Source organism: Oculina patagonica, chromosome 11, assembly GCF_052425735.1.
Source record: "Oculina patagonica isolate OP01 chromosome 11, crgOcupat, whole genome shotgun sequence".
NCBI lineage: Eukaryota > Metazoa > Cnidaria > Anthozoa > Scleractinia > Oculinidae > Oculina > Oculina patagonica.
In genome coordinates, this window is record NC_135768.1 from 17,286,243 (window position 1) to 17,308,482 (window position 22,240).

The window sequence follows — 22,240 nt, forward strand, 5'->3', positions numbered from 1 at the left end:
AGTGGGTTAAAAGGAAGTTGTGAAATGCTGAAATTAATGCTGTTCTCGCTTGCCTATTCTAAAGATTAAGGGAGGCGTTGTGTTTTCTTTAAGGTTTAACCTGTCCTGGCATTGCAAGCACTTAGAGGTCGTTTTTGTAGATAGCAAGAAAATAATTTGAAACTCAAGATTAACCATACTCTATAGGACGGTCGCACTTTTGAGTGTCATTGTCAGAGAAAGTGTTCCAGACCTTAGAAGTCGGGGTCAACCGATTTTCCTGCAGTTGGCCTGGATGAGATATTATAATAATAATATTCCAAAATCCATTTGGGTTTGGTTTTCTAACTTTTACTTTTAAAGTTCCAGGGGTGGTCCCATATTGAGCCTTCAAATCATGAAAAATCCTGTTTTTGAAGGAGTAAGTTTGCACTTGTATAAAATCAAACACACAAAACCTTTTGACTAACTACTTGTAGGCTGTGATTCTACTATAAACGCTCTTTCACTTCATATAGGCCGATTTGACATAGAGAGCTCTGAGAGAGTTTTTGTTTTTGATATATTTATTCTAATTGCCAAAAGAAAAACAAATTTAAAAAAAAAATATCCGTCGGTAAGGTTCATAGCCACCAATCGGTAAAAACGCTCGTTTCTTATGCTGATTAGACAAAAATATGATAAAAACAAAAGTTTTTACCTAGTAGTTAGTTTTTAAGTTATTAGCTTCAAAAGGTTGAAAATATAGTATCTTTGACCTTTTTGACGTTTTCATGGCAAAGAGGTTTCATGTCAATTTCAATTTAATTATTGGTAAAACCTATTATTAATACAAATTTGTACTAAAATCTATTCATCAAAATTATTGGGTTAGATGCGATTCCGTGCAAAAGACGCAAATGTTTAAACCATAACGATCCACCTTACTGACGACACAATTGTAAAATTAGAAAGCACAGCAGAATTATGCAACAATATCATTCTCTGTCTCTTTTCGTATTTTTGTCACTGTTCACTCTAGGAGATACTTTGTTTACTTTTCCTCAGACTGCAATTAAAAATGCGGCGGGATAAAACTGTTCTCACTGTTTTTCGTTTTTCCATTGTAATAATCTATCACAATGGCCTTTATTACAAAAGCCTTGGAGATTAAGAGTAAACAAAATCTAGAGATCAATTCAAAGGAGCTAGGCCAATGAGGCCAATGATCAGCTAATATAAAACCCAAGCAATTTCGCATTGAACATGAAACTGCCAATCGTTAAAAGCACCTGCTTGCTAAAAGCTGTCTAAATTAAAACCTATTTTTACACTGAATGTGTGAATACAAATTGACGCTATGTTTAACGGATGCACAGACTGCCTTAACGAAACCATGGCTAACACAACAGTTTTATTAAGTTCTGCTTTGCAAAACCATACGACGACCAAACCTTCAACCTGCCAAAGTCTTCAACCTTTTCTGGATATAGAAGCCAGAAAGGATTTACCGCAATTCTACATAATATCGTCGATATCGGCCTGTGTTGTTGTCTTCATAATGTGCTTCACAACACTGCTTTTTAATATGGTTGTCATTTTAGCAATATGGAGGACACCTTTGCTTCATCAACCAAGAAACGTTCTGCTTTGTTCTTTGGCAGTTTCCGACTTTTTCGTTGGTTTGACATCACAGCCTTCCTTCATAGTAGTAGAAATTTCGCTTCTTCTTGGAAACATGGAATTATACTGCTTGGCAGTGTTTATTCATTTCTACACTAGTTGGATGTTCAATGGGGTTTCATTCCTAACGCTTTCAGCCATTAGCTTTGAGCGATATCTCGCCCTGCGTTTTCACCTTCGATATGCCGAGTTAATAACAAACACCCGCGTATTCATTACTGTGTTTATTTGCTGGTCGATATGGGTTTTGTCGATAACGCTTCAGTGGTTTTGGGCGAAAAGCAGACTTCTGACCTACATACTAATTGCCCTTTGCATACTAATAGCAACAATTGACGCCTGGTGTTATTTCATAATTTGCAAAACTGTCAAAAGGCACAACAAGCAAATTCAGGACTCACAACAACAAACCCATCAAAGCATGGTCCGATATCGACGCACAACAAATACAATGATTATTCTTATTAGTGCTTTTGCCCTAAGCTACTTCCCCTTTATTGTCACCACAGCAATAAGCGCTTCGCAAGTTAAAGAAGACATGAGGACATCGGCGGCTCACTGTCTTGCCGTTGTGGTCATTTTTGCAAACTCTACAGCAAATCCATTGATTTACTTCTGGCGAGTTGCCGAGCTCCGCGAAACTGCAAAACAAACTTTCAGGAAACTTCATCCGAAGGTGAAACAGGAAGACGTGGAGTTGGATACTAGATAGATCTGGTGCTAAGGTTTAGATGTTCACATTTGGTATCTTTAGTCCCCTTCTGAAACTTCCCTTTAAAGTTGATGAAAATTTCATGCTGTACAAATGCAGTATCTGATTCCCTAGTTGATGATTTTCTTTATTATCATAATGTAGTAATGTTGTAATAGGAATTTAGTTGTTTACTCTTGATATAAATAACTATAGTGGTTTAAAAGGAAATTGTACGGTGTTATAGCCTGAATACAGAGCTGGTTTTCACAATGGTTCATCTTTCTAATGTGATGTGACGTTTGACTGATTTGCTAAACATAAATGTAAATATAAAGATAGTGCTCCCTGCTTCTCGATAAAAACACTTCAATTACGTCAGACAACGATAACGAGGACAAAGAAATTTATAGAAAATTGCCGAGATAAAGTGTGGTGTAATCTTTCTCGTAACAGGAAGTACACGATGTGTTTGTCAAATGCACTCTCTGCAGTTTTCACAGAAAGATAAAATAAATCAATATTTTTTGGATATAAATACCGTATGCACGAAAACATTTTTTTTTAACATAACTTATAACTACAGCATCATGTCAAATAAATTAACATTGCATTTTCTTCCTTGTCCCTGGGGTTAAAAGAGAAAATTATGGAAGTATTCTTTCCTTCCTAATAGTAATGTGCAAAATATACCCTCCCTTTAAAGTTCTATTGATGGAGCTTATTTGTTTAGATAACTATTTCGCTGGAGGGTACAGGGTGTAGAGTGGGGCGTAAAAGAAGTGGTGGGAAAGGGGGGGGGGGCTAAGTCAGTTAGTTTGCGCGTAATTAACTACATGAATTCAACCGTCTAATGTTTAGTGCGATATCAAATGTTCATCTAAAATTTTACACTTTCCCACAAAAAAATTAAATAAACTTAGAAGAAAGCAATAAAACAAAATTAGTGGACACAACTCTTACACAACATATTGTTACAGTTCAAACTAAAAAGAAAGTATGCCAGATAATAATGTAGTGGACAGAAAATGTTATTACTATAATTATTCCAGACAAAAGTAGGGAAAGGATTACATGGCAAACTACAAATGTATAGTAAGCCGATAACTAAAACATAAATAAGTAGAATTCAACTAGTATACTCATGCAAATGCTATCATCTGATTGGCTGAGATGTCGTACACTATCAGCCGCGTTATTGTTATTGTGCAATGGCTGAAGGTGAATGGTAATCTCGAGCTCATAATCCAATTGTTAAATATAATTACCTGTAGATAATCGTTTTCCTGTTTTTGACATTTTTTTGAGTTACCAATTTAGCAGGGGGTGAAAGATAAGAGATATAAATTCGTTTACAAAACTATGTTACAGACTAAGGAAGGGTGGGGGTTTGGGGGGGGGGGTGTTAAAGAGAACGCTGTGATCGTATTCGAATCAATTAATACCGTTATCGTTACATCCGTCACATCCGATAAATACCACTATTGTTATTAACATCCCTTGTTCCCGCAAGTGCACTTTACAATATGCCCCATCTTCCAATGTATTATAATTTAGTACCCATTGTACTGAGTTTACTTTAGTCTTGAGTTTGGAATTAGAGTAGATTTAAGTTTACGGTCTGTAGTTCAGATACATGTATATCAAGGTAAAAAATAATTATCAAATAAGTACCCCTTTTCCAATAAGTGCCCTGTCCCCCCAAAAAAGTGCCCTCTCTTGATTTACCAAAAATTTAACACGCCTCGACCCAGGCGCTTAATCAATATTTTTTACTGTAAGAAATAATTGTATTGCCAGTAATTATTCTTTGTATAACAAGTGTTGCATTTGCGCAACATTTGTCGCCCAATTTTAAATTTATTGGCTAAATACCTAACAACTGACATAGATTACCTCAGTTACGCCACCTTTGAAGGCACAGGTATTTTTCCAAGTAGCTACAATACTTATGATTAACTGTATACATCGAGGCAAGGGCGAGGGGAAAGAGTTAAGAGTTGAGGGTTTTTGGACTTCGCCATGGCAAGAGCGTGGGTTCGGACAGTCATTCACTAGCCACAAAAGCGCATGCACCCAACAGAAACCCGCTGGACAAGTAGCTATATACTGGCTCATATTATTGGAGATTTGAGTCAATCTCTTCTTATTGTTCATTTAAAAAGTTTAGAGGACTTCTTCTCAATTGAAGCCCCAGGAAAGTGATCTTATCATTTTGTCTCTTCATAAATCATGGGAGGCGCGGTGAGCTAACGGTTAGCGGGCTGGACTCCGGATCTAGCGGTCCGGGTTCGAGCCGTGGCCGGGGTCATTGTTTTGTGTTCTAGGGCATGACACTTTACTCTCATAGTGCCTCTCTTCACCCAGGTGTATAAATGGGTACCGGCGAATTTAATACTTGGGGTAACCCTGCGATGGACTAGCATCCCATCCAAGGGCGAAAAGAAATACCTCAAGTCGCTTCATGCTACGAAAAACGGATAAGCCACTAGGCTCGTATGCAGACTTTACCTTTACCTTTTTTACCTCTTCATAAATCAACTAATAACTCGTAACAAATTAACGAACGCGATGCAAACACCATGTTTTACAATGATACAATGATATACTTTACACTCTACAGTAGAGTTAGGAATAACAGCATACTATAACACAGCAATCCCTGATGGTGGTGGTTTTCGTTACAATTAACAATATATTTTTAAAAAAAAAAAAAAAATCAATATTTACACAAACCATGGCACTTTTACCAAGTCTGCCACGTTCTCTCTCTCACAACAATCCCTGCAAAACACTAGCGTGACACAAATTATCAATGTCACGACATCTATTTACACAAAAGGGACATCTGACGTCACGTAAGACGTCACACCATGCCAGGTTTGGCATACATGGGTAAGTGATTGGAATTGTAATTGAGAAATCCCAGCAATCTTTGCTCGATTGCTTTCTTTGCAGTTGAAGCGACGTACGAGTCCGTGAGGACACGGCGCTGGTCTTTGGATAACTAAAATTAAAAAAAATTACAACATAAGATTCGTTAAAAACAAACCCCAAGTTGAAAATCTGATTAGCAATTACAATTCTTTACATGTAAAACTCTTAGAAAGAGAAAATTGTATGAACTCTTAACTCCCAAACACAATTCTCGATAAAATATAAGTCTGTTGAAGAAGACCTTTTATGTAATCACTCCAACGAAAGCTATTGAGCAGTTCTTTTTATATAGTGCTTTTTAATATGCTGCAGAAGGTGTTCTAACTTTAACGTTTGTGGATGAAACCCTAGTGTATGACTCTTTAAATTAAAACTATTGAGCATTACTTTGGTATGTGGTACTGTTTTATGCTATGAGCAAAGTTGTTCTAACTTTCAAGTCTGTGGATGAAACCCTAGTGTGGAAAATTAAATAAAGTTTGCAAAGTTGTTCTAACGTTTAAGCCTGTGGATAAGTCTCTGATGTGTCACCATTCAAATGAAAGCTATTGAACGTGATTTTTCTACTAGTGCTGTTTGCTTTTCAACAGTTTGCAAAATGATTTTTTCAATTGCGACTGTGGCACTCTTGGGTGAGAAGTTGTTAAGGTATATTAAAAATTGAAATGAAGAGAATAATCAAAAGGAGTAAGCCAAGTAATGGCACTGAACAAAAGCAAGAAAGAAAAAGGAAAAGCAGTATCTCCAAGGCACTCACCACTAAGTCTTCGTCGATCATCTTTTGTACTTTCTCCTCCAGGGACGGTACGTCCGCCGACTAAGGGGATAGGGGGATAGGATACGTTAATGTCCAGCATAACAGACTTCCTTTTAAATAAGCTCTTTGCTCGTTAAATTTGTCTTGTAAAACATTAACCAAAAAATAGACCCTTTGCATAAATATGCATTTGAATAACAAATATATACATCTTAAGCCTCCCATTCACATAAAAATTCCTTTGTCTGTAAACATCCACATGAGGCTAAGGATGTACTAAGTATTATTTGCAATATGCAAATTTGCACGCCATTTATGCAAAGTGTCTATGGTCAACGGAAAAAGTTCCTTGGGCTGTCAAAAGAGAAGAAGGTAAAATAAAGTTCTCGTGTTCGAGTATAAAGTAACAATATATCGTTCCAGACGTTTCGGGCTAGACACTTTATCGGTGGAGGTCAAGTTGCAAAAAGTGGTCGCAAAAGCTATAAACGTTATGATTACACTTGCCTTGTGTCTTTTTTCTTTTTCCATAAACAGTCCACAAAAGAATAGCGCTTACACATAAGTTAATAAAACAGATTGTCAACCTATCAATATTGCAATGTCTACTCACAGGTTTTGCCACAAGGAGTTCCCTGATTTCATCCCTGAAATCTTTGAATCTGTCGTGGAACACAGCAAGGCACCAGGACTCGCGGAAAAAGCTGCAAAGTATTCAGGTTCAACCAATTCATTCAAAAACTGAAAATCTCATTTCTCCCTACTTATTACTAGGCATTTGTTTAATGTTTATTAAAAGAATTTCTTGGTGTATCAAGGCAATAGCCTCTACTAAATGGTTTTTATTTCACGCGGAGCGTGCTTAAACGAAAGAAATCGTTGTGAAACTGCTAAAGGTAATTTAACAAATTTTCAGTAACACAGTCGGTTGGTCGGTCGGTCAAAATTACACCCGCTTTCAGTGTTACGTGCATAGCGGCTTTCTGTCGACATCCATCTTTCGACGTGCTAAACAAACAACACGGATCGAAATCCGCCAATCACAGCCCACTAGCATGACCTTCTGACCTTTTCGCACATTTGCATGAAACCAACAACGGTATGTATAGGTTTTGATTGGCTCATTTCAAACAGCACGTCGAAAGACGATGTCGAAAGATGATGTCGAAAGATGGATGTAGAAAGATAGCTATGCACGTAACACTGAAAGCGGGTGTAAATATTCCTAAAATACCTCACAAGTTTTTTACTCGTAAAAAATAGATGTTTAAAAGATTATACAATAAACTAAGGCAAAACTATGAACATTAAACTTAAGTATAAATTGAAAAGACTAGATAAAAAATTAAGGGGGCTTTTAAAAAAATTTCAATAAGTAAGTAAGCAAGCAGAAAGTTCTTTCCACACCAAGACACATCAGCTAACCAACAATGGTTTCCAGCAAAACCAAGTCATATCCGTGATCTGTTAATTGTCTTTCAAATTACCTGTAAAAATCACTTATAAGCCCTTCGTCGTATCGTTGAAGCAGGTTGTTGAGGTATCGTTCATGAAGACCATACAGACACACAAGATTACTTGTGTCAAGCACCTTTGGGCAAAAGAAAACAAACAAAACACTTCAGTAACAAAAAAAAAAATAAAAACCCTTAAGGTCACGAAGTAATAAAGATGAAATGTTCATTATGTCACGAGCGTGTGACAAAGAGAAAAATCTGAGACCCTGACAGGAATCGAACCCATGGCCTCCACGATACCGGTTGGGCGCTGTAACCACTGAGCAACGAGAGACTCGTGGTGAGTTAAGTCTGAAATGTCAGCCGTCCTCTCGTCCCCTCCCCCAATGGAGATTAGCATAGTGAGTTGGGTAATTTACTAAGTATTTTAATGCTATAACCAGTCACTAAATCAAAACTTGTCATGCCCTTGATAAAGGCAGCTGTTACAAAAAGCTCCGATGAAGGGTTAACGCTCGAGACGTCAGCTTTTCAAAATTCGCTATGGCGGTTTATTTACCTTTATCAACTTCCAGTTAAAAATCAATCACCGACGCAGCACAAAAGTTTGTTTAGAAACTAATGTATATTTAGGGGTTTGAACTTAGTTTAATACACTACATGTACGTGCTGATACTGAAATTGAGTATTTCAGATTTGAATTGAAACAAATAAGCGTCAACAGCGTGCCATGCATTTTTTGTGGAATTAAAGGAATTCGAAGAACAGGTTGTCGCCAGCATGAAAGAAATCATTTGTATGATCACGTGCTAAAGACGCGTACCAGACGAGTGTAACACGTGATCGTCTCAATAGAATGGTGCTGATTCACGTGCAGGCGGAAGTAGCCCTGCTCTTCATCTGGGTTAAGGGCGCTGCCTGTTACAAGTTCCCTTCCCTGTGGAGAAAACAAAACCAGCACTGTTAAGTTATCAAATAAACTTAGAATTCTGCAAGTCATTGGTTTCGCTATGCTAACATTTCTTAGCTCATGCTGATATTACAAAGAACATTTCGTTTTAAACTATCCTTAACAATTTTACTTCACCCTGAGTGCTTGGCGTTGAAAAAATAAAAAAGCGCAAGTTTAAACTTCTCGTTAACCATTTACACGCTCCTTTCTGATGCTTTTTTTTTACTAACTGATGGCCGAATAAGAAACCAGCAACAATCGCACGTGTTTACTGCAAGCCCACGCCGTGCAAAAGAAAAAAATATCATGCAATTTTCTATCTATACATCGTAGATATATGGTGGCAATAAAAATGGCCCGAAAGTGTTATTTTAAAGTACTGAAGACACGGGTGTACGGGGTGACGGCTACTAATGCTTTGTACACTTTGTGTTTCCACACTGCATTCCAAGCCGTAGTATGTACTTACATATTCAGGCTGCACCATATGAGCATCCAGCGGAATATTGAGGCCTGGTTTACCAACTTGTAAGTAATTATATCCACCTGCAGGGATAAACACGGAGTCAAAAATGTCTTAAAGGTTCCACCAGTTAAGTAGCACATGGCTTTGTGCGTGTCTGTTCTGTTATCAGGGTAGGTCTTCACTAAAGTCGGTGTCTTTTACTTTCATCATAAGTATAAATATATCAAAATAATAATTTGATTGAAAAGTTGATTGTAAACGAGATAAACCATCTTCGTGCGACTTCGCTTTGTTTTTCTTTATTTTTTTAAAGATGTGAATAATAGGTAACAGAACATCGTGTCTTGATTTTTTTTTATTTGCAATACGCACGTTACAAACAGTACAAAACTTAAAATACAACACTAATGCTTACAATACATACAATATATATAAAAAATATAAATAATAATAATAATAATAATAATAATAAAATAATAATAATAATAATAATAATAATAAAAACATCGTGTCTTGATGTTGTTTTAAGTTTTACGTTTTAGCATATGGCTCTGTGATTACATTGGGTGTAGTTCAAAGACAGTCATGAGAAAATTTTTCCAAGCTACCCAATGCTGTTGTGCTTGCCTTACCTGGCAGTACAGTGCAGACTGTCTTTGGTTTGGTGTATATGGGGATAAGTAGCTGCTGTTCCTGTGATGTCTCCGCGTCAAGGAGCATCCCGTCCAGGGTGGGGTCAAACAGGGTCAGCAAAGACTGCGCCAGTTCCTCGCCAACCTCTTTGGAGTTGAAGTTTCCATGAGTCCTTAAACGAAAAGAAAAGTAAAGAGAGAGTCAGGAAGAAATATACAGAAAGGTCATTGCAAGAGCATTTCACACTATCACCTTGATATTTTTGGAAGGTGGACAACACTACCAATACTGAAACACCAACCCTTAGCCTTAGGAAAACTTAACACTTTTGCTAAATGTCAGTAGCTGTTCCAGTCAAATTGGAAATAGAAAATACCACTGCTTCACGCAGACCACTAAAGATAACTTTAAAGAGGTTCTAATAGATTTATCAGAAAATGGTCTTAATTTGGTCTGATTGAGTGCATGACTACCCGATAATATTTTTTTGGACGGCTCGTTCCATTCAGTGAACTTGGAATAAGATCTCGACGTGGATTGCCTGAAATTCAACCTAAGATATGCTTACTTTTAGACGATACGGAAAATGGGATTTTCAATGCCAAAATCGACATTTAGATTGGAAAAAAGAAACGCTAACTTCATAATTTATTGGAAACAAGATAGTTATTTAAATTTATGGCAATTTTTTTTATCATAGTTAATGACTGACTTACCAAGATTCTGCGTGATATCTTCGTTGGAACTTCGTAAGTGGTCCAGCAGCTCTGATGCATGGATCATTTGTGTTAAAGTCTGCATCAATCACCAGTCTTCCGTCAAACACCAAACAGCTGTCGTTAATAGCTGTTCAAGGGAAACAAAATAAAATAAAATAAGGATTACTGATTTTTATGCGCAGTTGAAGCCTTTATGTATCACTGCAGCTGGAAGGTAAAAAAAAGCTTGTCGCCAAGTAAAGCCTCTAATTATAACCATAAAAAGAAAAAAAACTACCTTTAAAAGCGTCGTAGTCAACCTTTTTCGCTTGAAAGCAGAAGAATGCCTGTAATAAAATCAAACGTCAAGATAAGTAAAATGAAAATACAAAGCCCGTCACCATAGATCTGCTTCCTTTCCAGTGCTTTCCCCCCCCCCCCCCCTTTTTATTTGCTCAATCTACACTTCAAAGAACGGAAGCAAACTTATAAACTGAAGGCGGTACTTATTCCCAACACCAACTCTTATCCCCCTTTCCCCACAACCCTCCCATTCCCCTAAATAAGCCAATCAATCGATCAAGCGATCAATCAATCAATCAATCACTCAATCAATCAATCAATCAATCAATCAATTAAACCATCATTACTCTTTCAATCAATTTTATCGCAGAATCAATAAGTTAATCAAATCTTATGACCATTATGTTTCTTGCTGTTACTCGAGAAAGGGGTGCGAGCTCTGCATAAATTTTTTTTGCTGAGAATGAATCGAATCGTCAGACACTTGTGTCGACTTGTGGGCAAAAAGAACAAAGAAAACTAATAACAATAAAATAACAACAAAGTGTCCTTACTTCACAATCCACTCTAAGCGGTTTGTTTTCTGACGTAAATGTGGCACACGACAGAGGCTCGTCGACCTTCCCGTCATTCCACTGAGCGAGTGTGAAGCCGACATGGCACGCCACCCCTATAGTGAGAGAAATCAACCAACCAAACAATTAGCTTTCGATCATCTCAATTTCTTTTAAATTATCGACGCATTATCAAGCACATGAGTGACGGATAATAATGAAAATCATCAACTAGAGGGTATTGTTTTATGACAGAACTGGTAAAGAGCGATTTTCACTTGAGTTGACACTGAAGGAAGTTCGCCTTTGCTTTGGTTTTGCATAACTACGTTCAGTGATTGGCTTAAAAAACTCACGCTACTTTTTCAACCAATCAGAAGTAAAACGAAAACCAATCGTGACTTATTCACACACGTTTTCCTGCGCTCCTTGCCAGCTACATGTATTTGCTTCGAGTTTAGATTCGTACACTGGATTGCCTGTGTCCTTTGTGATTGACCAGAGTGATCACTTTGGTTTTGGTTTTACCACCCTCGATTGAAAACAGCTCTAAAAAGAAATGAATTCCTTGCTGACCTTGCAAACGAAATCAAATCGTTTTCAAATCAATAAGAAAAATAGTCGGGGATCAAATGCCGCTTATCGGCAAATCTTCGTTGAAACGCTCGACTATTTTCCAATTTATTATCCAATCAAAAAAATAGCATGAAGACTAACATGTGCCCCAAACATTTTCGCCAGCGTGGCGAATGAGAACACGTATTTACTAAGCAACCGGGGAGAAAACCGGGGGGTTTCCCCAAAAAAATGAGATATAAGATATAAGGAACCTACCGCATTCCTTGAGTGCAGCGGTAACCGCGTCCTCGATAAACGGGTTGTTAAAACAGGTTGGCACCGAAAGTGGAGGCTGCACGAGGACAACACGTGACCCAGGCACTCCTACAGCGAGTAGAGTTTGCACCATGGAGAAGGCTTCCAGGGTGTTTCCATACACGAGAGCATTACCTGAAAAAGGTTTGATATGCAATTTTTGAGTTATTTTTGTTGAATCAACTTACCTTGATGTTACACATTATTTTCTTCAGAATAATACAGATCTCTATTTTGAATTTGTTCTGACCTGCAAACAACAACAGCAGTGAAACAACGACAATGTTCTGTACTTTTCAACTCGGAGTTGGTAATAAACAAGGTGTTTGAGATGTCCTGTCACGTAACATAGCAGTTTCTTTAGAAACTAATCACCTTGGCCATTTGGCTCGCTGACCTTCCCCGTCTTTCCGATTTTCCGATTTTGATTAAACTTGACTAAGGCAGTGAAATATTTAAATGATTTTCCGTTCGTGAACTCAGTAATTCTTCGTTTGGGCAAAATGTTTCGTTGTTTGAAGAAGTGGTGCACGATATACAGTGCACAATAAAATTGTCTAACATTTTTTCTCAATTTTCAGCTATTAGAATAAAAGGAAGGTAAATGTAGGCTCTTTCTCAGAAATAAGCACCCCCTTCCCGCTTTTTTGTAAGCAACTTTTTTTGTAAAGTCCCTCTTCTCTCAAAAATCTTAAGCCCCTCTCCTGTAGCTACATATAGAATTCACGATAACAAAGTTATACAACGCCGACCTACCTTGCCCTGTAAGGAAGTCTCCCCGGATAAAATTCAACACGTTCTCACAGTCTCTTTCAGTGGTGATAGTGAAGACTGTTGATGGCAGGGGGCCGGTATACCGTGACACTTTAGGCATTGTCACCTCACTGGTCGTGACCAAAGTGGAGATATCTGCGCCGGTTGGAACTGGGACTTGAAACTGTTGCCCAGTGCAGAGGATGAGGTAATCATAAGGAACAAACGCTCCCCCGGTCACCTTGATTACTTTGTTGGTCCTGCAAATAGTCAACAAAAAGGTACAGTGAAAGATCGTTACACGATAATCACACCTGAAAGACTGCGATAATGTTCTATTGATAAGACATATTCCAGACGCGGATGGCCATTTCAAGATTCCCTGATTATCCGCCGAAGATTTCATGCAGACGTTAAAGGAAACGGACTTTCGTTTGATTTTTCTAAAAAAAGATTTAGTGAAATTGACGCATCTCAGCCAAACGCCCCGCGTTTTCCTCTCTATACCCTTGTTTTCTCTCGGTTCATTCATTTTTCTAATTGAAGTAAATTTTTCGAAGAGGGCATCACTAAGTCAATATGAAAAAGTTGGATGAGGAAAGACCTACATCCGGAGTGGCCTATAACCGACTAAATTATTTTCGTTCGTAAGCTTTTAGGCCTAAAGCCAAGTGAGATGGTAAAGGGGGGAGGGGGGGGGGGGGGGGCAGGGTTAAAAAAGTTGAATTTCAGCTCGCCCTTCAGACAAGCAGCTCTCAATTTTTTCTTGCCCTAGGTAGTTGCTTGATGGTCTTAGTTCAGCCTTTACGAATCAGTTGGCAGATAATTTGCCTGCGTCCTTGCCCATCGGGCAGGTGGTCCTGGACGCCCGGATGGCACTTTTTCGAACCCTGGGAGGAGGCTTGTAACCAGTATTTAAGTCCAACAAAACCTAAAACACTTAGTTCTCGAATAATTTTCTAACCTGTCAAGTGCAATTAGTTTGCCTTCAACAATCTTGACCCAAGTCCCTAACGCCATGTGAGCCAAATCTTCTTGAGTATAGCACTGACTGCAATCAAAATACAAAAACAAATTACTACTTTTCCACAACTGCACTTACATAACTATACAGGACGGGAAAAAGTACTGTTTGACGCTCAATAGTCCAGATGCTTTTTTTTTTACTTCATAATAAGCAATAACAGAGATGGAAAAATTACAGCAAAAAAGGTTTCGTTCACTTCATCTCGTTGTGGAAAAATCTAATTTACATTTACTTTCTACACACTAATTACATTACAGTAGTGTGTAGAAAGTAAATGTAAATTATTAGGCCCGGCTCAGACGCCGATCTTTTCATGAGCCGAACCTAATTCCTTGAATTAAGTACATGAAAAGATCGGCGTCTGAATCAAATTAGAACGGCTATTTCAATTTCGAACGGCTCACCCGTTCTTCCCGCCTGGCTTGGCCGAGAATTTCGCCTGTGGAACGCCTTTGGAACGGCTTTGATTCAGACGCCGTACTTTTCATGTGCCGATCCTAATTCATAAATTATTATAATGTATTTTGACAACTTTGAGTGGTTTTATTGGAACTCTATTCGGAACGGCCTCCGAACGGCCAAAAAGTACGGCGTCTGAATCAAGAGGCGTACTTTTGTCAATTTGGGTCGGTCCAAATTCGAATTGAGTTCGGCTCATGAAAAGTACGGCGTCTGAACCGGGCCTTAGATTTTTCCAAATTAAGATAATGTTTAGTAATACTTTCTTGGCTTCGACGAGCAAAATCTCTCAGAAGTTTCGTTCACTATTTCAGGAACATTCTTCAAGGAATTTTTAAGGTCTCCTGCAGACTTTCCAGACTCCAGATTCACAAGCTAATTGTTCCTCAACGGAATCCTTTTTGCTTTGTTTTCGAATTTCGAATTTGTTTTACCCAAGTCAATTTACTGCACGAATTCTTAACTAATTTAAGCAAATTTACAAACTTCTAGGATTTCTCAGGCTCTCGCCAAAAAGGGCAAAATGATTTTAAAGAGTCTGGGACCCGTACGACATTCAAAACAAAACAGTACAGACATTTTTTTAAAGTCTTAAAGTACCGTAAATACCTTGAAGGAAGACATTTTGAACGTAGTTCATCAGGAGTCAACTGGCCTGGCATTCCATGAGTTGATACCAGCGTCAGATTGTTAAAACGAAGGTGCGGACTGAAAATGAAATAAAGATACAGTTAAAAAGATTTGTAACTAGTCACCGAACTAAATAGAACTGCAATTGGCTTGGTTCTGTGACAAGACCATACGCCTTCAATAGTTTTTACAGATAAAATGCAAGTAGGTAACTGGAAGACTTCATACAAACAACCTTAAAAAAACGTTTTACTTTTCAGTGTTTCTAAAAGTTGATGTGCGTATATAGTATAGTTAGTGGTAGAATAGTAAAATGACAACTACGTCGCTCTCCGCCGTTAAACAAAGCGCTTGTGTCCACGAGTTAGAAATTATTTTCGAAAACTGCCGTTTCTTGTAAAAATATAATTCTCAATTCATTTTCGTTAGGGAAAAAGAAAACGAACTCGACATTGCTACTCACCAAAACACAAGCGTTTCAAGAAAAGATATTCCCACATCTGAGGCTCCAACGACTACAATGCGAGCGTTGATTGTAACCTGCAAAATTTGAAAACACAAACATTTAAACAATGCTTTAAAGTGTTTCCCTTGTAACTAGAGCGGTTTTGTTCCGTGGCAAAGGACAAAAAACGTTAGCATAATTGAACAGGACTCAAATAAAAAAAAACTATGAAGCGGTGCAAAGTGCAGGAAAACATGTACCCGGTGACCGCTGCAGTGCTAAGCGCGGGAAAACGCGCCAACGGCGCAAAGCGCGGGAAAACATGTAGCCGGTTGTCAAGCGCGGGAAAATGCACGCAAGACAAGTCACGATCGTGACTAGTTCTGGTTCTGCTTTTGATAAGCTAAAAAAATACTGTTGCAACTATGTTTAATTTAGAGCATGTCTATGGATGCTTTTTTTTTCAGTTAGTCTGTAAGGAAACACTTCTGTGTAAAGTAAACATGCGTTAGGATATTTTGGTCAATTCGCAAAGTCAATCTTACCTTTGGCTCCAAAGTCAATTTTCTGTTCAAATGCGTCAAGGAAAACGGATCCTGATGATTTATGAGAAAATAAAAGTAAGTAACAAAGCATTCGCCCCTTTCACATTTAACAGCATCACGAACATTAGACAACAACAGACTAAGCCAGCTTACCTTATTTGCTAAAATACGTTCTGATGGAGCATTTCCGCCCAGTTGTTCCAATGGGTAAATGATTTGGCGTCGAGCTCTATTTCAAAAGATCAATCATACAGATAATAAGCTACAGGACCTGAATGTTAGTTATGCTATTTAGGAAATTTTGCTTCATGTAAATTGTTCTTACAGAGATCTTATTAAACCTTTTTATTAGCTTATCAAACCTTAACGGACTGGTTTGAAACGTTATGATGAGAAAAAGAAGAAGACGATTTACAGTTGTATATTTACTTACCTTATCGGCACCAGGTCATTTAGGGCAGTCACGGTCGTGTGGGGCTTGGAACTCTGGAAACAAAAGCAAAATGATTTTTTTGGTTAAAGGAAGGGACGTTCCAGGTTTACAAAGAAAGCAGAAAATGCACAATTTCGTTATAAAAGTTCTTCTACGTAATTTGTGTATGAACTTACCGATTGGCCTGTGTATTGAGGGTACACTGGATAGTATAAGCAGGATTTGTGGGCCAGTCTTAAAACTTCCTGTGCAGACAATAATAGTAAGAATAAAAAGATTTACAACAAGTACTCTTGTTCAATTTCTTGCCTCAATTTGACAAGAAATAAAATACAAACAGTGGCAACTAACATAACACTTGTACTATGCATGGTTTGAAGATTTCGAAAAAAATTAAAATTTACTTGAGGTGTAGCACGCGAAATGTCAAGTAGTTTTTATTATTTTTTTTAACCATGCGTAGTACATGTGTATGTTCGTTGCCACTGTTTGTATTTTATTTCTTGTCCAAACGTAGCTGTCTTTCCCTTTTATACTTTGACTGAACAAACATTCCTCTTCTCCGCGTGCTGGAGACCGTTGGCATTATGACGTAAGACGCGCAAAGATTCCTGGTAGTTGTAGTAAAGATAGCGAGCGCAAAGGATAAATTGCTCTGACTATTCAAAAAAATAAAAATTACTTTTAAAGGGACACTGTCACAGGGATTTTACTGCTTTTCGGTAAAAGTACTAAAATTGGCGAATTGGTTTTCTCGCTTCAGTACACTGGCAGAGTGATTTTTGACAAAATTGGACCACTATTCATAGTTTCCATATGTCCTTACGCTCTTGAGTTTTTGAAGCGAAATTGGTGACAGTGTCCCTTTAAACGAGAGCGTAACTGGGCAAAATACAATGGTATTCTTGCATCGATGCAGTGTAGGAAGATATTTCCTTTTGTTACAATTTTTATACTTTCTATGACCTTAAAATAGCTTGAGTCGCGCAAATGAATTCGTCATTTAGTCAAGAAATTATTTTAACCAGCGCACACGTCCGTTAAAAGTAAAGAAAACTGCGCGGGGTATCAAGGTGAAAACGTTTTTAACCGTGCGTAGCCGGTTCATAATCTGGCCGGCGTTTTTTTGTCGTTTGTCGTTTGTCGTTTTGTCGGTAAATCGTTCCAGACCCACGCGGCCCAGCCGGCTCCTTGGTCACGGTCACGCAAGATTTGATTTTCTGCGATCACTCGTTTACATGAACATTCTGCTTTTTGTTTAGAGTGAAATTATATTTTTTGTCATTCGAGTGTTTTATAGAGGGAGGACGAATAGTCACGCGAAACCAAGCCACTTTGGACATGTCCAAGCTATTTAAACTACCTCTACGTCAGACCCATGCCACGCGATCGCTCGCCGTAGCTTCATTCACCTATTTAATTTACGAATACTCTGCACTTTTTTGTAAATTTTTTTTTTGTTTCAAGCTTTGCCGGAGCGAGACAAGTTCTAGCCGGAACGTGTCGAATTGCAACACGATTTCTGATATTCCATTTTTTTTGAGTTATTGCAGAAAAAAATTGCAAGCCACAAGAATGTGTAAGGCACGGGAACACGTCATCGGGCCAGGGGAATTGCCTGCTTTATTACCTTTATTTATACTTGCAAAAGCTCGTCGGTCGACGCTAAACGAAGAAGTACAACGGGATGCCTAGTTCTTTTGCAAATGGATTAATGCCATTCACGACTTTGGGTTTTTATTGAACAGGAACAAAATAAATATTTGCATGCGTAAGCAGGAAACCGGAGCGGTGAAGGAAATCATGTCACGCACACCCGGACCACGCAAACACGGACTGCTTTTCTAAAGATTTTTACTGTGCGGCGCTGTGCCTTTCTAGCCAAAGAACTGAAAGGGTGGTCAAGCATTAACCGCACGGTTTTAAACTGCTTGAAGTTCTTGTTAACCACAGCTTCCCACAATGTTTTGTTCTTCGGAAAAAAATAACGGTAGTTTTCCTATGAACTCTTTTTCATTGTTAAAGCAATTGGGTGAACACCAAGCAAAACAACCCACGATCGGCGCAATCTTTACTACAACTACAAGAAATCTTTGCTCGTTTGACGTTACAATGGAAACGGCCCTTCACGCTTGGGAGACATCTGTGATTCGACCCGAAAAATCCGTAGTTCAGCAGAGATGTGTTGAGTACCTCTGCTTGCTTGTGGTTGTTGCTCGATTTTGAAGCTTGGAGCTTTTCAGGTCTAAGAAAGTTAAATGCTCCCCGGGCAACGCTTTTGAAAAAGAAAAAGAAGAAAAGAAAAGCTAAACAAAACGAAATTACAAACTATCTTATTGTCATACACTCTGTGTTACCTTTAGGAAGTGCTTGGAGTATTGTTGAAATACAGGATTGAGAGCAAAATGGAATAGGTGAGCATGTTCATCTCTCTTGTGATGGTTGAAGTAGATGAAATCTTCAATGTTGAAATGAGAACGGATGTACTCTATTTCCTGAAACGGAATAGAAAAGAACATCTTGAAATTTTGTAACTGGGATTTAGACCTTGGAACTTCGCTGCGTTACTGTAAATCCGATGAGTAGTTAGTTGAGAACTACATAATGTGTAGTTTTAAAATCAAATACGTCCTTTTTAATAAAAACAAAAAAGGTGAATGATGTATGTCAGAAAATACCAAAGAATGCTTTGAATTGAATATGTCAGAAAACAAAACCCGCTTTACGTGTAAATTAATTCAAAACCTAAATGCCTCCGACATTCATGCCTTCCTATCTTACCATAAAGTGATTTTAAAACAAGTATAGTTGAAAAGGGTCAAGTGTCCCAGAAGAGAGATGTTTCAATGATTTTTTTTTTGTGTGTGTGTGCTTAAGATTTTGTAGAATGCCTGCCTTTGGTAGCTATCCCACGGGTGGCTATGCTTTGAACTCCAGGTGGAAAACGAAAGAGGGGAGGACCCAGGGAGACGATCGGTTGAGCAGGAGATGAAGAAGAAAGAAGAAAGTTGGGGTAAGGTGGTGAAGTTGAAGAAGGACAGGCAACACTGGCATTCCCTGGTTATTACGACCGCTTTATGTGTGGACACGCACGGAGATGATTAAGTAAGTAAAGTATTTACATTATCGGTACACAGCACACTACTTCCTGTAGTGCTTATGCAGGGCTTAAACCCCAGGGGGGGTACTCCGGCTTGTAAATGACGGGGATGATCGAATGGAGGCAAAACTCAGGACCCAAAAAAATCCCTAAGTCTTCCGACATTAACCAAAAAAATCCCTGGACCAAAAATACCCCCCAAAAAATCCTTTGTCAAATTACCCCTAAATTGCCAGGACGGGCAATAATATAACAGAAAAAAAAGTCATAAGAAATTGAGCGCATAAATACGCCAAGGCCGCCCCAAGGCAGTTTAGTTCTTTTTTAATACCCAAAATAATCCCCTATTTAAATCAAGTCACCCAAAAAAATCCTTGCCAAATTTTCCAACCCAAAAAAACCCCCGTATCGAAAATTTCAAACCCAAAAAAATCCTTCGATCATCCCCGTCATTTACAAGCCAGAGTACCCCCCCCCCTGGGGCTTAAACGTCTACGGTTTTAATGGACTTTACTTTACCTCTTCTCGTCTAAGAAGGGCAACGCCCACAACTTGGTCCATACTCTGGGCTACAAAACACTGAACTTCTGTACCATCCTGCAACAATTTGAGAGGTGACAAGGGATTAAAAAAATTAAAACAAATATAATGACACTTTTCTAAAAACTGCGATTGCAACATAAAGAGCAAGTACAACAAGGCAGCTTTCTGGTGATTTAGCCATTGGCCATAAAATTCTGGACCCCCAGTTATCATCCAGTAAAAAGCGAGCCAGTGAATACTGTTATCCAACTTTTGAATAAATGAGGCTTGGCAAAGATTAATGACTGTTATAAAAAATACAGAAATACATACCGGATCTCTCCGATCAGTATTATATTGTTGAACATCTCTGCAAGAAGAACAAAACATTTATCAATAAGTTATTGTGTGAAATATATGACAATTATATATACCTATTAAGTAACCCAAAAGGATTGGCCTCTAATAAATACAAATAACTGATAATAATATTTTTGTCCAAAATCTCCATGTACTTACCTCATTATTAAATCTGCACCATTAAGCTGTGACACAACTGATTGAATTCCTTCTGTATCGGCAGAAGTACAGGGTCTCACTTGAAATGATCTACAAAACACACCAAAAGATTAATAACGAACCAGTTTGAAAAGGAAATAGAACACCAAATACATTTTTGTTTTTTTGTTTTAGAGGTAGCATTATTCCTCCAATTTTTTTTTTTTTTGGTTTGTTTTTTTTTTTTGCTTGAAGACTTACTCAATGAGGCCCCATCTGTGAAACACGTACAGTTCTTGTGATAAAGTACTGTACTTTCTCGGAGTAACTCTCTAAAATAATAAAAATATGCATAAGTACAAGAAAACAGTGAATGGAAATAAAAACAGTAAAAATGGAACATAATAAAGCCTGGGAGACAAACTTACTACAAATGACTGGAGAAGTGGGAACTCTGGTACAAGATGAGGCATTGTTAGAATGCAGTAATCTTTTTCCTGTTGATCAAAAGAACAAAGTTGGTTAAATTGAATTAATTAATTAATTAAATTGGCTGTACCTGATAAATTCTGAACAAGCAAGCATATTTAGGTACTTACTGGAAACAAGTCAAAAACCGCGGGTAGAAAGTCTATAGACCTAAAAAGAGAAAAAAAATTGTTTTAGTATACTGTCATGGTTGCTACGAACATCAGTTTTTTCAAAATTCCCAGACGTTTCCCTGATAAAAACTAAAATTTCCCTGACCAAATAAGTACGAATTCATTAAGAAATAAAAACGTTACTCTGGTTAAAAATTTGTTGTAAAATGTTCGTAAAATATTCGCAATGTCCCAACGTTTCGGCTTAAACTAAAGCCTTCATCAGGGGAAAGTGATAAGTGAATAACAAAAAGCACGTTCTTATATAATATGCAAATCGAGAGCTAATGTTTGTCCCTGAAGGCTAAATTTAGAAATTCGTGGGGTAAAAGCATGCCGTCATCGCGGTTTAGCGGATTCTTACAAGTGTTAATTTTCCCAAGCCTCCAAGATACGTCTTTTGCGCCAATTTGTGCTTGTACGTAGGATCTTTGACGATTCCCACGAGATGGTGTTGCCAGAATGAAAACAATGTTCCGCTAAAGCTGACTTGTGTGAGTGTTTGTTTTCAACTGCTTTTTGATGCTCTTTGAGTCGGGTGGAAAATTTTCGTTTCGTTTCTCCGATGTAGCTTTTGTCACAAACTTGGCAGGGAATTGAATAAATTGCGCCACGAGTCTGATCTTTTGGCACTGGATCTTTTGGTTTGGGAAACAAATTGCCGATGGTTTGGTGTGGTTTTAAAGCAACTTTGATATTATAATTGCTTAAAATTCGCTTGATTGGTTCCGTAGTACCCTTGATGTACGGCAAAACGCAGAAACCTTTTTTGTCATCAGGTGCAGTTGCAGGCGTTTGTTGAGAAGGTCGTTTCGGTTTGCTAACATCAATCACAAAGCGCTTCGGGTAGCCATTCGCCCTGAGTGCCGCGGTCACATGTTGCATTTCCTTTGACTGTTGATCAACAGAAGATGGAATAGTTTTTGCACGATCAGTCAAAGACTTGACCACAGCCCTTTTGTGAGCAGCCGGATGGTGGGAGTCAAACGAGAGATATCTTTCTGTGTGTGTCGGTTTGCGATAGACTTTAGTGGAGAGTTGGCCATTGTCTTGTCGACAGACAGTGACGTCAAGAAAGGATATTTTCCGTTCTGTTTCTCTTTCAACCGTAAATTGGATAGATGGCTCGATATTGTTCAAATGATTCTGTAAGGTTAGCACCAGGTTGGATTTAACAGCGGCACATACATCATCTACATATCGTTTCCAAAAACACGGCTGGGAA

The 22,240-nt window shown here is 38.2% G+C and overlaps 2 protein-coding genes across 2 annotated transcripts in view; one reads left to right on the top strand and one right to left on the bottom strand.

Annotated features, from left to right (window-relative positions):
* The first annotated feature begins 1,196 nt into the window (after positions 1 to 1,196).
* Positions 1,197 to 2,353, top strand: LOC144631148 (histamine H2 receptor-like). The gene has a single exon (XM_078489533.1). It carries the CDS (start codon positions 1,319 to 1,321, stop codon positions 2,351 to 2,353), a length of 1,035 nt encoding a protein of 344 aa, XP_078345659.1. The 5' UTR covers positions 1,197 to 1,318.
* A 2,690-nt stretch (positions 2,354 to 5,043) lies between these two features.
* The window catches only part of LOC144629801 (cilia- and flagella-associated protein 61-like), a 31,905-nt gene continuing 14,708 nt past the window's right edge, over positions 5,044 to 22,240 (bottom strand). Inside the window, exons 13-38 of the mRNA XM_078488011.1 lie at positions 20,974 to 21,013; positions 20,803 to 20,871; positions 20,636 to 20,706; positions 20,396 to 20,485; positions 20,210 to 20,246; positions 19,874 to 19,951; positions 18,612 to 18,749; positions 16,431 to 16,499; positions 16,255 to 16,307; positions 15,975 to 16,050; positions 15,822 to 15,872; positions 15,295 to 15,371; positions 14,811 to 14,909; positions 13,680 to 13,766; positions 12,719 to 12,975; positions 11,924 to 12,097; positions 11,090 to 11,205; positions 10,531 to 10,579; positions 10,251 to 10,380; positions 9,534 to 9,706; positions 8,905 to 8,981; positions 8,307 to 8,420; positions 7,514 to 7,617; positions 6,640 to 6,730; positions 6,027 to 6,086; positions 5,044 to 5,339 (exon numbers count right to left, since the gene is read on the bottom strand). Of these exons, the coding sequence (XP_078344137.1) occupies positions 5,199 to 5,339; positions 6,027 to 6,086; positions 6,640 to 6,730; positions 7,514 to 7,617; positions 8,307 to 8,420; positions 8,905 to 8,981; positions 9,534 to 9,706; positions 10,251 to 10,380; positions 10,531 to 10,579; positions 11,090 to 11,205; positions 11,924 to 12,097; positions 12,719 to 12,975; positions 13,680 to 13,766; positions 14,811 to 14,909; positions 15,295 to 15,371; positions 15,822 to 15,872; positions 15,975 to 16,050; positions 16,255 to 16,307; positions 16,431 to 16,499; positions 18,612 to 18,749; positions 19,874 to 19,951; positions 20,210 to 20,246; positions 20,396 to 20,485; positions 20,636 to 20,706; positions 20,803 to 20,871; positions 20,974 to 21,013 (2,521 nt within the window). The 3' untranslated portion in view covers positions 5,044 to 5,198. The remainder of the gene's footprint in view (positions 5,340 to 6,026; positions 6,087 to 6,639; positions 6,731 to 7,513; positions 7,618 to 8,306; positions 8,421 to 8,904; positions 8,982 to 9,533; positions 9,707 to 10,250; positions 10,381 to 10,530; positions 10,580 to 11,089; positions 11,206 to 11,923; positions 12,098 to 12,718; positions 12,976 to 13,679; positions 13,767 to 14,810; positions 14,910 to 15,294; positions 15,372 to 15,821; positions 15,873 to 15,974; positions 16,051 to 16,254; positions 16,308 to 16,430; positions 16,500 to 18,611; positions 18,750 to 19,873; positions 19,952 to 20,209; positions 20,247 to 20,395; positions 20,486 to 20,635; positions 20,707 to 20,802; positions 20,872 to 20,973; positions 21,014 to 22,240) is intronic.

Coding starts and splice junctions, on each gene's coding strand:
- LOC144631148 (XM_078489533.1), top strand. CDS start 1,319: ATGTTTAACGGATGCACAGACTGCCTTAACGAAACCATGGCTAACACA.